This window comes from Azolla caroliniana, unplaced genomic scaffold, assembly GCF_043228905.1.
Source record: "Azolla caroliniana isolate FFs.n. ecotype wild unplaced genomic scaffold, voAzoCaro1.0.p SCAF_11, whole genome shotgun sequence".
In the NCBI taxonomy this organism is placed as follows: domain Eukaryota; kingdom Viridiplantae; phylum Streptophyta; class Polypodiopsida; order Salviniales; family Salviniaceae; genus Azolla; species Azolla caroliniana.
In genome coordinates, this window is record NW_028230446.1 from 19,169,339 (window position 1) to 19,186,123 (window position 16,785).

A 16,785-nucleotide genomic window follows, 5' to 3' on the forward strand; every position below is an offset into this window, starting at 1 on the left:
GAAAAAAACATTTGGCCCCAATGCTCCCCCCTCGTGAGGGAAGGTGCAATGCAACACATGTTCGTCCACGGAGCTACCTACTTCTGATGCTATGCTATCAAGTATGCGGTGATGGGGTTGGACGTCAATTGTCGTGATTGGGAGGGGTATCACATATAATTTCTCAAGCATGGTGGGAGGGGTATATGTGTATTTCCCCTAAAATTGTTCACAAATACGTACACACGTACATGTACACATACACATACACCTATACGCACACATACATACATAGACATAGACATAGACATAAACATAGACATAGACATAGATCCATATAGACATAGACCCATATAGACATAAACATAGACATATTAACATAGACCTATGTAGACATAGACATAGACATACCCACATAGACATACACAAACCGACTTACACATACTCACATACCACATACATACATACATACATATATATGTATGTATATACATATACATATGCACATACTTATACATACATACACATACACAGGGAAGAAAGCAGAGCTTCTCTTTGATTTCTAGGGTTTCAGAAACTGCAGATCGACGCGCAGAATCTTCTTGCTCCCGTCTTTCTTCTTTCTGCCTCACGTCTCGCCTCAGCTCCCTCCATTCTCGCCAGATCTGCAGGCAGCGTGATCTTCCTTCCTATCCATACTCATCTGCATCCTCATCTTCATCACCATCACCATCGATCCAATCCTCCACCGTCTCTACCTACTATAACAACAGAAGAAGACTCATCTCTTCTACAGATTCCCGCCGCCCTGTGCATCATCCGTTTTTGCCCCCTTCCGTCTCTTTTCTGCAGCCACTCCCTGTCGATCTTCGCCATGAATTTGGACATGCCGCTCGACGACCTCATCAAGATCAACAAGCAGAGAGACGGAGGAGCAGGCGGAAGAAGAGGTCGTGGCCGGGGACGAGGCCGAGGCCGCGGTCGCGGCGGCCTTTCGTCTTCTTCTGCTGCTGCTGCCGCAGGAGGAGGTCGTGGTGATGGTCTCCGTTCCTCTGCTTCTGCTTCAGAGATTCTTCTGAGCAACGGATCAGAGAGGAGGAGGACAGGAGCTTTCCTTCGTCCCAGGCGCTCTTCGGCATTCCAAGTCGCAAAGGCAAGCCCACCGAAGCAACCAAAAAAAGATCAAAACAAATACACGCACATGATAAATTTTTGTTTTTCAAAGCATTAAAAACATACTGTTTTGTCTGAGAAGGGAAAAGGATCAGTCTTTCGTTTAGGGTTTTTTTATTTCTTTCTTACCTTCTTCTCTAAGGTGTCACTGTGGCGAGAGGAAGAGGGTACATCAAAAAATCTGTCGACAGTAATACATGGTAATATCTTTGAGAAGCAAAGAGTGTGACTATATTTTGGTATCTCCCTCATAGCCATGGTGATAAAAACACATATTCTGAAAAGAAGAAGTAAAGTAAACTGTTTCCTAAACGAACAAGATAAGTTTTGGGTTCTTCACGTTCGTCCTTTGAGAACTATGGGACAAGAGACGATGCTGAACATCGGGACCGTTTTTGTTTTGAGAAAAAGAAAACTGAACAGGAGAAGAAAAAAGGAGCGCATAACAACAGATCTGTTGAAAGCTGTTCATGTTTAGAAGAACTACATTCATTAGGTTCATTTTTGATAGTCATGGCAATGAAGAAGGGCAAAAACATAATAACTTGTTTATTTTCAGAAGCTTTAAACTTCTTCTTTGAGGGTCATTGGGAAAGATGATGAGATTGTGCAAAAAACATTCAATATTTTTTGGCTTGTTTGAGAAACAAAATGGACAGCCTTTAGGTTTTGATTTGTGCTAGAAAAGTCTACTTCAACCATGGGATTGTGTGTTTGGGAAGCAGAAGAACAGCCTTTAGGTTTTTGCTTTGTGCTAGAAAAGTCTACTTCAATCATGGAATTGTGTGTTTGGGAAGCAGAAGAACAGTTATAGTGCTCTCTGTTGAGAGAACCGTGGTTGAATGTTTCCGAGCTCTCATATATCAACTAAGGCAAGGGAAAAAGGAGGTACAGGTATAAGAGTAGATATCTCAAACTTGCCTCTCCTGAGCTTAAACATTTGCTCATTTGAGAAGAATAAGGACAGTATTTATGGAGATTTTTTAATCCATCCGTGGAGGATTGTGCTATGTATCTTATGGTATTTAGGCTACTTCTCTTGTTGTTGTAGCACAAGGCACCTAAATGCAATTAGAGGAAACAACATAGACAAAGAACTGCTTTCACAGGATATATAAACACTGAAGGACAGTTTCTGAATGATTTTTTTTATGGGACAAACATGGCCGATCTACCTAAGATCTCTCTGCTTATTTATGGTTTTGTATGTTGTTAATGCACAAACAAAGGCTTGTTTGTGACGGATGGGGAGGAGCAAACTGCTTCATTTTTGATGCACGAAAGAATGAGAGAGGGAGAGAGGGAGAGAATGAGAGAGATCGATAACAGGAAAGTCTTCTGTTAATGCTGACGCGTGTATAAAAATGGCCAGCCTTTTGTGTCTCGTCGACCTGTGGGATGGACCAGAGCTTTTCTTGAAGAAGCAGCCAGCAGTGCCCTTGGAGTTGAAACCAGCACCAAGCTTTTCATATCTAATCTTGACTATGGGGTCTCCAATGAAGATATCAAGGTCAGTCTTGATTTGTTTTGGTCCTTTGATGTCCCATAGGTAGGGCATAGTGCTGTTATAACAATTTATTTTTCCCAAGGAAGTTAAAGACCTTTTTTTATAAATCCAAAATCGTTCCAAATCAAACTCACTGTCTTAGAAGCTCTAAAGAGTTTTAGAATTTTGTTACCTTTGAAACCCAGAAATTGGAGATAATTGGCAGCTGAAACTGATAGTAATAATTTGTGCTGGCCTTGAATTATAATAATGATTGAAAATGGTCAAGGTATCTTTCTTAGTTTTATTATGTTTACCAATATCAGCATATTTTATTGCAGGAGCTTTTCTCTGAGATGGGTGAACTGAAGCATTTCAGCATACACTATGACAGGAGTGGCCGATCTATTGTATGGATTTACTTTCTCCTATATAAGTGTGCATCGCAGGGTGTCTGTCAAGTCTTTTTTTTTGTGTATTTAAAGGCTAAATATTTTAACTTTTCCTAATAAATTATGAACAACTGATTGTGTTAGGGAGTCTTTTGTGTATTTTAAAGCTAACCTTTGAAGGTGTCCCAATCAATAGGGTACAGCTGATATTGTGTTTGCGAGAAAGGCTGATGCTCTTGCAGCAATGAAGAGATACAACAATGTACAATTGGATGGTAAACCTATGAAGATTGAGCTCATTGGAACCAACATTTTACCTCCACCAGGCAGAGCAGTGTATGCTCATGCTCCAGTTGGGAGAGGTCGACCACGGTCAACCACAAGGTATACATAAGATATATTGAGGTTTGCCATGATGCTCCTGGTTTTTCACATGGTTAGAAGTGCCCCTGATATTTTCAAACTTCCTGAACACTGTTATTTTTTTGAATTCAAGTATCTCAGACATTTTCTCTACACTTTCTCTCTCAATATCTCTAGTTAGATAAATTGGACAAATTCTCTTTTTTTTGAGGTGGGGGGGGGGGGGGAGAATTTGGAAAGAACTGAAAAGGTATTTTGCTGATATATGGGTTCTTGTTGTTGAGGAATGTAGTCCAATGATGTTTTTTTGTGAGGATGCTGAAAATTCGATACTGTGTTTATATATATACAGGGGGCGTGGTCGAGGTTCTGGTCTTAAACGTGGACGAGGCCGCGGAAGAGGGCGACGTTCCACTGGAGATGACAAGAGGGTACCAACTGCAGAGGACTTAGATGTAGATTTGGAAAAATATCATAAAGATGCGATGCAAACCTCTTAAGGTTTTCAAGTTTGTATGCTGTGATGAAATCAGTCTGGAGGTTATCACAGCTCAAAACGATGGATTTCTGTTTTAACTTGTATCAACTCCTTCTGCATATTCTTGCTTAGGGGTTAGCTTCTCTGATATTGTATGATGATGACAGATGTTAAAATTAGTTTTTTGATAGGGTTTTCATTTTAATGTTCCTCAGAAGTTGCTCTGTAGACGATTTCTTTTAACATGTCAACACTACAATGCCTGAAGTCCTAAAAATTCTTTGATTGGGTGTTGCACCCTATTGAGAGATGATTTCTATTGAAAAGCTCAGACGATTTACATCAGATTTTGCATCGTCAATTTGCCAAACAGAAAATGGTGTGGTAGCCACAAAGTTCAAGCAGAAAGTCATGGATTTTGCCGAAAGTGCAACTTGTATGGATTGTCCTCTGACGAAGATAGTTGTGATAGCAGTAGGAAAATACTTACACCAGATGCCGACGTTATTCTAGGGATCTACACAAAAGATACAGTTTCTACCAAATGTCTACCTCACGCTAAATCAGTGGTCAAGAATGTCTCAGTGAATGACTAAAGTTCAGTTATTTCGTTGGTCCTTATGCATAGAAAGCCAGAGATTGGTATTTTCTGGACATGTAGCACTTTCATTAAATATCTGGTTAGCTGATTTTGTTCTGCTTAAATTTTGTACCATTCCATTACTTTTTTTTATGTTATCTTGGTCCTGCTTTGGTAATGGTTATGATCAATATTTTGTCACTCAATCATTAAACAGTTGTATTTCTTTACTCCATTTTTGATCTGATTCTACTCCATTTTTTTATGTTATCTTGGTCCTGCTTTGGTAATGGTTATGATCAATATTTTGTCACTCAATCATTAAACAGTTGTATTTCTTTACTCCATTTTTGATCTGATTCTACTCCATTTTTTAATGTTATCTTGGTCCTGCTTTGGTAATGGTTATGATCAATATTTTGTCACTCAATCATTAAACAGTTGTATTTCTTTACTCCATTTTTGATCTGATTCTACTCCATTTTTTAATGTTATCTTGGTCCTGCTTTGGTAATGGTTATGATCAATATTTTGTTATTTATTGAGACTGGTGGATTGCAGGCTCTACTCAATAATTTGCAGTTGTAATTTCATAAGCCTTTTCCAAATACTGCCTAGTTTTTTGAAGATAAACAGAAGTGAAAATCTTACGAGTTTTTATTTTTGATGTCTCATGCTAAAGCAGGTACACCTGCTAAAACAGTATCTTGGTACACCTGTGTTATCACTAGAGTAGTTTAATGAATCATGTAACCCTTTCTTGTGGTCTATTATTTGTGATCTGTATCATGCTGTTTTATTGAAGTCTTGAAGTGGTGAATGCTTTGCCCATTGATGTGATCAAGCGAAACATATTTGTGAGGTTCTCAATTCAGTGATTTGTGAGGTAGATACATCTTTAAATTGCCCAAACCACACATCACCCACATGTCAACTTTGATTGCATCCTTCCAATTGACCATATAATCAATAAATCGAATGCTCCTTGGTTGAATCAGATCTAATTCTTTACTACCCTAGCCATGATTCTTAGAGCCAGGGACTTTTAAACCAAGTATTGCTTGCTCTTGTTAGCTCCAATTGAATCCTCCCAATTACATATATGCTCAATATTCATCCAAATTCTAGCCATATTCTTCCAGTTTGGGTAGACAAATTTCTTTCACAATCCAAATACTGTATCCTCTATTTGCAGTCTTCCACATCATCTTGTCACACATTACATAAATAGACTAAGCAGCAAGCTTCTTACCTCACCCCCCTCTGCAGCTCTAACCTGGTTTGGAACATGGACATGCAAGAAGATTTGATTGTGGGTAGGTTTTGTGGTGAAAGCAAAAGTAGTGGATAAGAACTTGGAAGTGAACCACTAAAAGAATCCTTACAACTAAACACTTCCCTAGCATACACCAAATTTACAAATGCCTATTCTATAACATATCACAGATTTTAAAAAGGTATTATTTTTGTTTTTAATTGATTCTTCTTTGCAAAAGAATTAATTGAGTAATTAGTCTATTGAAAGATGTATCGGCAAAATCCAGACGACATTATTCCAATACCCATAGTTCATCCATGCCTATAAATGAATCCTATTATGAATAGATTCAGCCATGAAGCTTACTCTTCAATCTCTGTCGAAATCCATAACTAACACTGCTATTAAAAAGAAAATGGAACCACCAATCATATTTAAAGTGAACTTGTCGGATATAACAGAAACACGAATCAGCGTAATTTCCCCTGAAAACAGAATATCATTACAACAGTGTATTTATTATCAATATCCTCACCAATTTCCTGATCAAACATATACATTATCTTTCCCCTGAAAACAGAATATCATTACAACAGTATATTTATTATCAATATTCTCACCAATTTCCTTATCAAACATATACATTATCAAGGTGGATACGCTTTTCCAGTACCTCCTTTGTAAACAAGAAATTATGCTAATACCCTCATGAGCGATTTGTTGTCTATGATATGATGAGTTTGAAACACCAATACAATGCTATTCAGGTTGATGCTATTTTCCCACTTTAGCAGTAAATTTGAATTTCATGTTATAGAGTTATAGCAACTGCCCACCCCCAGTCTGATAGTCTAGACTCTAGACTCTAAATAAGAGCAACCTCCTAACTGCTCTACCACAGATACCAAAGAGAAAGCTAGCATTTTTGGTGTGATTTGAGTAAAGGATAAAAAATATCCACGTTAAACCACGATCACATTTCAGCTCTACATTTCATCTTCCTGGAAGTGGCTTCTGTTATATGCAGTGTTTGTTCTGTAGAAACAAGTCATTCTTGAAGCCTCTTTTCTTTTTTCTTTTGTTTGTGTTACCATATCAATAAGCTAATCGAGTTATTACCAATTAAACTACTACTTAACCGACCCAGCACTTAGAAAACATGATTTCCTACTCATTGGAAATGTAATTGCGTCACAAGTTTGCAACAGAACAGTTTTAAATTTTAGATCGCAGCAAAGCATACACTTCAGGTATTATTATATAAGATGGCCAAGGAATTCTACAGTGATTAGTTAAATTAAGAACTAATCAACAATCAATCACATAATAACAATTATCAACAAAACATGACAAACTATTCCAAGGCTCATGTCAAGTTTCCAATAAAACTAATGGCAGTCAATATATCACACCAATAAATGTATCTATATAAGTCTCATGGATACAATGCCAAAAACATAAACGTACAACTGTCAAGAATTAATAATCACGCCCCAAAAACTCTAGGAGCTCCCTGTCATCATCTGTTTTCTCTTCGGTAACTTTTTGCTTCTTCTTTTTGAATAATCTTGATCGGAACATTATAGGCTTCCCTAACTTTCTTGGTATCGGAGCCTAGATGAAGGGAAATAGAAAATTGTTGATGTCTGTGCCAGAATTAACTACAAAAAGTATATTATACTGAGTGCTTTCTTTCACACCAATAAAATGCATTCAATATCATTACACGTGCGTATATGACTTAATAGCATCAAATATTCCATAATCTCTAATCACTCCAACAAACTCCAGAAGAGAAAGACTGGGCGAATAGACAAGGTTCAGTGGTAACCTATATAAACATGGCTTTAAAAGAGATCCAATATGATTTCCATCTAGATAGAATTCCATGTATTCTTAGATTGTTAGACCACATTATTATTCCAGTGTGGCAAAATGGATCTCTTCAATAATTAAAGAAAATTTGATGTTTCTAATGATTAGATACCATATTGACACATCAGATTGCTTACATGTGCTCTTTCTAAGCTTCTTTCAGCCCTCTTTTCTTGCTCCACACGTTGTTTTTCCATCTTCTCCTCTCGTAATGCAAGCCGTCTTTGTTTCTCTCTAGCCTTTTCCGTCTGCTCGATAAAGTCACTGGGCACACCTTCTAAAGCTGCAATACTTTCCTCTAGCTTACCCTATTATTAATCACAATTAAAAATGCCTATTCAGTTTTTGGGAACGCAATTACACATTCATCAAACTCAGACAAGCATTTCCCATGCATGAAGAAGTGATAACTCGAAAACTGTCTAAGATACAAGGTTATACCGGAGTCATTTAGTTGAGGGTATGAACACTATCAGAGCATAGCAAAACGGAACTGAGCATAAATATCAGCTGGTCCAAGATGGAGAGGGATTATAGCTAGAGAAATATAGGGTAAATTTACACTACCAAAGAAGTCCATGTGAATGAGTACAGATATTGTCAATCACTTACATGCACAGGGAAGACAATATCCTATATCCACCATATTGGAACATGTGAATCACACAAAATTTCAATGACTTTTCCAGAGTCTGGGTGAGTGAACTCAGCAATGAAGTAGTCTAACAATAAGTAAAAGAAAGACCTGGTAAAAATGTATTCAGTACATACAAATGGTCTGTTACAAAACGTATACAATAATATAAGTATATTGCCAAAATTATAGAAATATTATTTAAAGATCTATCATATATTGTCAATCTACTTAAAGCATATTGGAACCCACCTCAATGCTTGTTAGCCTTTGCAATGTTCCTAGTGAAGAATCATCCTCCAACCCACATCTTCTATATATTTCGGAAACTTTTTCTGAAATCTCCTCAAAGGACACATCATGTTTTTTGTCAATCATATTCACATTTGGTTTGTTTTGTAAATTATTCTCCCGTTCTTCTTCCATCTTTATGGACTCATTGATTGTCTGGTTATTTTTCCACAGTCAGGGCAAGCGTGGGGCATAGAAATCATATAATCATTTGAAGATTCAAAAACTTGGTGACTGCATTTATCTAGAAAAGGACATCACATTTATTCACATCGAATATGGTACCTCCAATTGTGAACGAAGATTTGATATCTTTGTTTCATTTGTCAATTTAGTTTCGCTAAATTTTGTTTTAAGGTCTTCTAGACTGGTTTCCATGTCTTGGTGCTCTTGCATCAGGAGGAGATTTTTCTCTTCCAGGCCCCTAAATATCTCAAGTAGCTGCAATAATAGTTGTTATAATATTCAACCAATATAAAAAGGATAAAGAAGTTTAAATATTACCATCTGAATGAAAACAAATCATCATACTGAAACAACCATGCACATAGCTTATTCTATCAGAGAATCAAAGAAATAAGCAGAAATATATATGGCCAATAAGAAAAGGTAATCCAAAATTAAGACACATGGAGGCTGCTCTGCAAGGATGCCTTCATACATATGCCACTTAAATGAAGTGAATCAGAGGGTCAATTCATTCCCCACCTGAGTAGGAGTCTGGAAATACATTTTCTCCATGGCATCTGCCTCCATATCTCCTTCGCGAACTGCATCATTTGTTCCATACAAACAATTAACTTATAAAGCTATGGTACTTATAATAGTAATATTCCAGTTTTGTATGAGCATATTTATAACAGATTCTCGTAGTACATAACATCAAAGCAAAAATCTAAAATGTCACAACTATTACCTTCTTTTGTAGCAGCATCTGCAGCTTCCAATTTCTCTTTGTTTGCCTGATTATTCTCATTTTGAAATCTATTATTTGCATCTAGCCATTCCTTTGGAGTAAGACTCAAAATAAAATCTTTGTATTTTTTGCATTCATCCAGTTGTTCTTGGAACTGATATCATTAGGAAAACGAAAGCACTTAATCCAAACATGCTAATCTATGATGCAGCATTATTCAGGTTCTTCTGGTGACTCTCGTATCAGTCACATCAGGCTTCATAAAAAAATGATCAACTTTTTAACTGAACTAACCTTGTTAAGATCCTTCTTCATTGTTGCCATATGAACATTTAACCTCTTTATCTCTGCAAGCTGCAAATAATTAAAAGTTTCTTTAAACGATTGATTTTCTATCCATGAAACCTTAGGTATATAAAACTCACAATTCTACCTTCTCTTGCTTCAATTTTGTGTGGTATTCAGCCTTTTTTATTGCTTCTTGCACCTACTTCTACAAGGATCATGTTACTTAAGCTTAACATGAAAAGAAAACGAAATGATGTGACGGCATATTAAAAGATTCAGAAAAAAATTAACAATTAAAAATCAAAAAAGAAATTACTAGATGACATTTTAGATATTCCAAGATTCTTTCTCAAGGATAAGATTAAGAAACTACATTGCCATCTTGAATTCTAAGCTCCTCTGAAAATAAAATTTTCTTAGTCATCCAAAACAATGAATTCTATTGATTGAATCACCAGTATAGTGTCCTTGTCATTTTCATAGTGTAGCAAGTCTTGGTATTCGATAAATGATTCATGCATCAAACTTTGCAAGCAATAATATCGAATATGACAATGCATAAAACAATAATGCTGATGCTTGAATCCTTGAAATTTAGCCGCCAATATCATGCAAGAAATGTGATTTTCTTCCTTTCTTAAAAATCAGCCATGGCTCATTTTTCTAACATGTCAACCCTACTCAACTTGGCATAACCATGCATTTCGTATTCCTACCTCTTGGTGCTGGGGAACCCTGATTGCACCATCAAAAAGAGATTGAGCTGAAATTAGCTTTCGCCTACAAATGAATTAGGGAGGTAGTGGTCATGAAGTTCTGAAACTGAATTACGAAGGCAATGAAAATTTAACATCAGTTGGTACAAACATTCGTTTTCTACTTTCAGGGCATTCACATCAAAATGGTTTCTCAAATACAACACTTTATGTCTAAAAAAGTGACCTCGATTTCCTCACATTGTTATGGGTGTTTCCTTGTATAAATTCAATAAAAGTCAGGAGTTACAAAAGAAAAGTGTTGTTTAAGCATGACTAGCATGATGCCAGCTGATCTAATATTTTCAGCTTCCCACAGACACGAAGTATGTAAGAACCTTTTCCAGGATAAGTTCTGATTTCTTATGAAGTAGAATGAAAAAAGTGTTTTCCAAATGCATCAACTTTATTTTGTATTTTTTAAGGGAAGTTTATGATGAGTTTCCAGAACCAAATACAGCACCAAATTGTCTTCAAAATTACTGTTTCGGTTAAGTTCATTAATCAAGCAGCAAAGATTTTTATTCGATTGGGCAAGTAGACATTTCAGGTTTTAAACATGTAAATCAGACACATTGGATCCACCTTTTCATCATTTTGCTTCAGGAATGCTTCAAACTGTGCAATATCTTCTGCCAGCATTGCTTCACTTTTTCTTAAAGCCTGACAAAAGAAGCTCTTACATTTTTGCTATGATTGAAGATTAAATTACAAAAAACAAGCCTCTAATGAAATTTCATTAACTAAAGCCTGGCAAATAAAGTTCTTACATTTTAGCTATGATACAAGTTTAAATTAACAAACACAAGTTTCTCTGATGAAAATGCAGTAACTCTTTTCTTGAACAAGGCTATATTACTGTTTTATGTCTAGAGGTATCATCCAACTAAAAAAGAAGCCTTCCCTATGTAAAAGAACTTATGCAAGTAATTGTAAAGATAACAAAGCCACATTGGATACTTCATCATTGTGCAGTTGTTACAACAATATAGTTTTGACACTTGGAGAGTCAATCATCTCAATAAGTGAATAAGTATATTAAAGCAGCCTAGAGGTCGTTTTTTCTAGCACGGAATACAAGATTTTACATTAATTTTAAAGATTCAAAAACTAACATTTCCATTGATCACTATGATATTTTAATTGGATAACGAATTATTATTACTTAGATAGTATGCCAACTGTCTAAATTTCAACAATGGAGTTCAAGATCCCTTCAATCCTACCTCCTCTCTTTGAAAAGATCCTTCTTCAAGTTTCCGAATCTCAGCTCGTTTGTTGTCCAGACTCATTTGAACTAAAAAAATCTCCCTTTTCTTCGCAATAAATTCTGCCATGTTTTCCTGCATTAAACTCTCGATCACTTTTAACAAACACTAGATGTGAGTTTCTTAAACAGATAGTCCATAAGAAATATTTCTGATTTTCTCAAAAGGTTTGCTAAATTACTGAAGTGGATGTATTAAAAAGTAGGTTGAGAAAGGGTTTACTTTCTCTCTGTGATAGTGCTCAGTTGGAAGAATGGTAGCAGCCTTGATTGATTCCATCTCTTTGGCTAGTTGTGCACTAATTGCTGCTAGCTCCTGCGCATAGAAAGTGGGAAAAGGATCAATAAATCCTACAGCTATGAAAAAACATTATATATTCAGAAAATAAAATGTTAGTTAAATAAAAATGAATGCAAATTTGGTTTTGGCTTCAGACACTTATATTCTGAAATGAAAGCATTAAAATGTACTCAAATAGTTGCAGGCCACGATGCAATATATATGAAGGCAAATTAGCCATTGCTTACAAAAACTCCATTGACCTGTTTATCTATACTATACTGCACATGAATACAAAATATTCCTTAAGCACCAAGCTTCTCAATAAACCATGATTATGTTTCTCCAGATTAGCCATTGGTAACAAAAGCTCCATAGACCTGTCTATCTATACAATTCTAGACATTGAATACAAAACGTTCCCAAGGACTAAGCTTCTTAGTAAACCATGATTACGTCTGTCATTTACCCATGTGTAAGAAAGCAAATTGGTCATTGTGTATAAAAGCTCCATATACCTATTCATTTATACAGTAGTACACAATGGATACAAAGTATTTCTAAGCACCAAGCTACTTGAATATTCTTCCATTTCTCAGTTGGGAAATGAGCAAGGGGAACCATTCAATGCAATCTAAAAAATCCTAAATTCACATTATTATTACATTAACACAGTCACTCGTATACATACAAGAAGAAAGGGTGATACTACATACTTGTTTCAATGATTCAGATGCAACAGTGCCAGCCATTCTTGATGCGAAGGTAGTCTTCTGAAACACTGGTAGGCTCCTCTCCTTTTTCTTTTGTTCCTTCCATTTCTTCTCAAGACCTCTAATTCTGAATATTTCCTCATCATCAGGCATGACAAATGGCCTTTTTCCCCATTCCCTGGAACGAAATTCAGCACAGAACATTTAAGAATCACAGAATGTATAAGATGATGAAGAATTAAGAAGGTGAAATTAACTGAATAACGTCAAAATTAGCTATGAGTTCCACACATACTCCTGAATTGTTTCTGCTGTCTTGATCACATGAGGAGGGATAACACTGTCTGAGCTGTTTGGTTCATATGTTTCAGCACCATGTCCATTTAGCTGACCAGATTACTTTTACACCATTAGAGGATTAAGAACCGTCTTTTTAAGAAATGAGGATGAACAAAAAGAAAAACAACACACAGAAAAGTCCCAAAACCATATAGTTAACCAGAAATATTGTTTCATCAATCAGAATTAAAACTCGCGAAAATTTAGAATGGCAATAAGGAACCAATAGCCTACAAGCTCCACACGACACAGATAGCCATGAGTATTGTCTTATCATTTAGAATGAAGATATACATTCATAAGGAATAGATGAACAGTAGGGAAACAATAGGCTACATGGCCCAATTCAGTCAGGAAACCAGAATTATATCCAATTCAAAATAAAAAAAGGAATCCAGGCAACTAGCTAGACTTACAGGTGTATGAAAAAGTATGACTGTGTATAGTATAATCAAAGATTATAGATGATCAACAAAATGGAGACTGAAGCTGGGAAAACTGCCATACAACCTGTGGATCATACTAAGACAAAACTAATTGATTTCAAAAAGCATTGTATACTCTGCCATTGAATAACTCATGGATTAGACAGATCTTTAAAATGTAACTTATAGCTTGAGCAATAATGTCGGGCATATCATTACAGCTATACTATCAATGGATGCATATACCCCCCATGATCACTCACTCGTCAGAAACGAGCCGTCAGACTTTAAAGGGATATAGTCCAAAGTTTTTATCTGCTTGACTGCTTTCCAGTGGATCATTTATACACATTTAAGCAATATCAATATCAAGATGGTTAACACCTTATTCAATATTAATTGAAGAAATCTGGCAAAACAAAGCTTGTTTCTATATTTACTATTTCGGTATAGTAGTAATATATTAGTTCTATGATTGAACTAGCAATTCTACTGCTTATTGAAACTGGAAAGAAAAAAAACCTTTGCAGATGATGTTGCTTGTGAGGCAAAGCTTCGATGTGACGCCACTGTAGATGAGACCTGTCAAGAGAAGAATCTTGTTTATGTACTGAAAATTTATTCTCTCAAAGATTGGAAGGGCGTTACAAATAAAAAACCTTTTATGAACGTTCATATACCACTTCAAGTATCTATTAAGTCCAATAAATAGTGAACTTATATATCCAGCATTCAAAATAATAAGCAATCTTTTGTACAAATTTTATGCTAGATTTCGTGAATTGCTGCCAGGAACAAGATTTTTTCATGAAACGACAATTTCCCCCTGGCCCTACTTTACCACTTGTTTTTAAAGATGTAGGATGCATTAATATTATACAGAATCATTCCTAATAATATGTCCCGGAGAATTACCACTAACTATCGTCAAACCAAACATACAGGCCTGAACATTATACCAATACTATGCACTTTTGAGTTACTAATATATTATGATGGCCAAAATGAAAAAATATCAAATTCCTGTTCAAGAGATCTAAAATCACAAATTAGAACCATAAATTACAAAGAAAACCAATTACACTGTAAAGTTCAGATGTACATTGCAGGACAATTCCATGCATAGAAGCATGATAACATGCAATGGCATCCTCACTCGCATATTCAACTATATTTAAATACAGTATTCGTTCAATTCATGAACCAATACTTTGTGAAGACTTACACGGCTTGAGACAGTATCCAACATATCTCGTTGAATAGTTGTATGAGTAGCAAACGCCCTTTCAGATATAGATGGATTTCCCATGTCTACAACATTTATCTGGAAAATTCATGTAATAAATCACATAAAACAAGTAAAATAGTTTAACTTCATAACCTCTACTACTTACTCATATGCTTACACTTTTTATCAAACCCTTTTAGGAAAATGTTATTACTTGCATAAACCTTTGTAGGACCAAACCTGGAGTTTGAAGTTATAAAGAATATATCAAATAAAAAGAAACCCTTGAAAGAAGAGAACAAAGGGTATACAAATGCCGAATGAGTATGGTGTTAACGTACACATAGGAAAGCACCAGGTTCGAACACAAAAGCTATAACTGCAATTTTCACCCCTAGAATATCTATGCAGCTTACATTTGTCAGTTTTTTCTTTAGAATGGGTGTCTTCCAGCCAAATTTCCCACATCAAATTATTATATGATCATAGGCTGTGTTTCTAAATATTTTTTATCTCCCTAAACTAACCAGATGAATGCCACTTTCTTTTGTTGAGAGATCATGGCCATCATCATCATCATTGTCATCATTAACATTACCGTGACCATCGTCATCCTCATCCATGTTGATGCCTTAAGACACCTAACATCTCCATTCATTTAGGTGGAGCATTGTTTTTCATGGATGCAATATAGTCACCACCATATTCGTCATCACAATTCCTATGAAATTAATACACCGTCACTGTTGCACCATTAAAAACCTAGTAGATTAATACATTATCGCCACCACCATCCACATTCCCACTATCATCAACATCAACATCAACATTCCTGGGGCATTAATGCATTACAGGTGGAGTGTTGGCAGACATCACAAGAGCTGCTATGGAAATGGCAGCTCACAAGGAGCCTATATCAACCTGACTGGTGATGACCTTTGAATTTTGATACTCGGTGAATAAAAAATACCCTAAATTTTCTATTAAGATAGAAGCAGTCTGATAGAACAATAATTAAGGACAGTAACAGTTTTTTTTTGCAACCAACACTGCCTGCCATCGGTATTAGATCAACCATCAGTTTCATTACACAATCACAAAAAAGCAATCTTTTTTCGATGCATGGGGAAATGAATACGCCATCACCATCACTGTCATCATCTCTGAAACATTAATATATTATCACCATTATCTCCATCCATCAGGTAGATTATCCCGTGTCCACTCGATAAATAAATTCATATGTTGAACTCGAAAATATCCCATCACACATTTACTGATCTAATGAAATGGAGAAAATGAAAATCAAAAATAAAAAAGAAGGAAATGGCAGGAATCTTTGCAGAAGTCTAATTGTAAGGTTCCTGGATGAAGGAAAAGCTGCATAGATTAACAAACACAGAGAGCGGGAGAGAGAGAGAGAGATGAAGAAAGAAATTTCCATACCTTTTTACATTCAGAGAAGGGAGATAGATATCAACGGAGGAGGAGGAGGCGAAGGAGCAGTGTGACTGTCATCAAGCGTCCATGCGTTCAACTGTAATCCTTCGTTGGTTTTGAAAGGGTGTTTGTTGAGAGGGAGAGAGAGAGAGAGAGAGAGAGAGAGAGAGAGAGAGGAAGGGGGGGAGGTTTGCAGAAATTCCAAACCCTACCCCTCAACACAGAGATTTTCAAGAATTCCAAAATCTGCCCCTCCAAAATTGCTATGTTTTGAAGGTAGTCCATTTGTGAATGTGCATGAAACGCCAAAAAAAGAAAGAAAAGGAAGCCTTTCTGGGTACCAGAACACACGAGTTTGTAACGCAATTTATAGGAGCGAACGCTCTCTAACCGTATGGAATCTCGCACGCCGATAAAATAGTCTTTGTTAACGAGGCTTGTTGCTATTCCATTCTCGATCCCAATTCTATAGAGCAAACTATTTAGTATGCATGATTGATCAAACTGCCAATATTCGAATGACTCTCTATAATGGGGGGGGGGGGGGGGGGGGGGGGTTAATAGGGCATGTGTTTCGTTATGAGGCCTAAGTTGCTTCCTCATTGTGCTTTTTTTTTATCACATA

At 36.2% G+C, this 16,785-nt stretch overlaps 2 protein-coding genes across 5 annotated transcripts; one reads left to right on the forward strand and one right to left on the reverse strand.

Moving 5' to 3' along the window:
* Positions 1 to 583: 583 nt before the first annotated feature.
* Positions 584 to 4,138, forward strand: LOC147858323 (THO complex subunit 4A-like). Its single transcript, XM_087327280.1, has 5 exons — positions 584 to 1,132; positions 2,525 to 2,662; positions 2,980 to 3,048; positions 3,227 to 3,414; positions 3,746 to 4,138. Exons 1-5 carry the CDS (start codon positions 854 to 856, stop codon positions 3,891 to 3,893), a joined length of 822 nt encoding a protein of 273 aa, XP_087183406.1. The 5' UTR covers positions 584 to 853; the 3' UTR covers positions 3,894 to 4,138.
* Positions 4,139 to 7,022: 2,884 nt separating this feature from the next.
* LOC147858324 (cilia- and flagella-associated protein 100-like) lies at positions 7,023 to 16,280 on the reverse strand. 4 transcript variants are annotated; one of them, XM_087327838.1, is made up of 16 exons: positions 16,167 to 16,280; positions 14,718 to 14,816; positions 14,015 to 14,074; positions 13,024 to 13,115; positions 12,732 to 12,906; positions 11,959 to 12,051; positions 11,695 to 11,811; positions 11,054 to 11,131; positions 9,859 to 9,912; positions 9,720 to 9,779; positions 9,426 to 9,579; positions 9,218 to 9,279; positions 8,795 to 8,950; positions 8,471 to 8,665; positions 7,722 to 7,892; positions 7,023 to 7,323 (listed from the first exon to the last, which is right to left on the reverse strand). In XM_087327838.1, exons 2-16 carry the CDS (start codon positions 14,799 to 14,801, stop codon positions 7,189 to 7,191), a joined length of 1,686 nt encoding a protein of 561 aa, XP_087183964.1. In that variant the 5' UTR covers positions 14,802 to 14,816; positions 16,167 to 16,280; the 3' UTR covers positions 7,023 to 7,188. The 4 variants fall into 4 exon arrangements, with proteins under 4 accessions (XP_087183964.1, XP_087183965.1, XP_087183966.1 ...); XM_087327839.1 differs by lacking the exon at positions 16,167 to 16,280 and adding an exon at positions 14,887 to 15,085; XM_087327840.1 differs by lacking the exon at positions 8,471 to 8,665.
* Between the last annotated feature and the right edge of the window lie 505 nt (positions 16,281 to 16,785).

Excerpts from the sequence above, each read along its gene's own strand:
- LOC147858323 (XM_087327280.1), top strand. The coding sequence starts at position 854 with ATGAATTTGGACATGCCGCTCGACGACCTCATCAAGATCAACAAGCAG. Across the intron at positions 1,133-2,524 it reads CGGCATTCCAAGTCGCAAAG|CCTTTTGTGTCTCGTCGACC; the intron begins GCAAGCCCACCG and ends AAAAATGGCCAG. Across the intron at positions 2,663-2,979 it reads TCTCCAATGAAGATATCAAG|GAGCTTTTCTCTGAGATGGG; the intron begins GTCAGTCTTGAT and ends ATTTTATTGCAG.
- LOC147858324 (XM_087327838.1), bottom strand. The coding sequence starts at position 14,801 with ATGGGAAATCCATCTATATCTGAAAGGGCGTTTGCTACTCATACAACT. Across the intron at positions 8,666-8,794 it reads ATCTTCGTTCACAATTGGAG|ACAATCAATGAGTCCATAAA; the intron begins GTACCATATTCG and ends AAAAATAACCAG. Across the intron at positions 7,893-8,470 it reads AAAGGCTAACAAGCATTGAG|GGTAAGCTAGAGGAAAGTAT; the intron begins GTGGGTTCCAAT and ends GATTAATAATAG.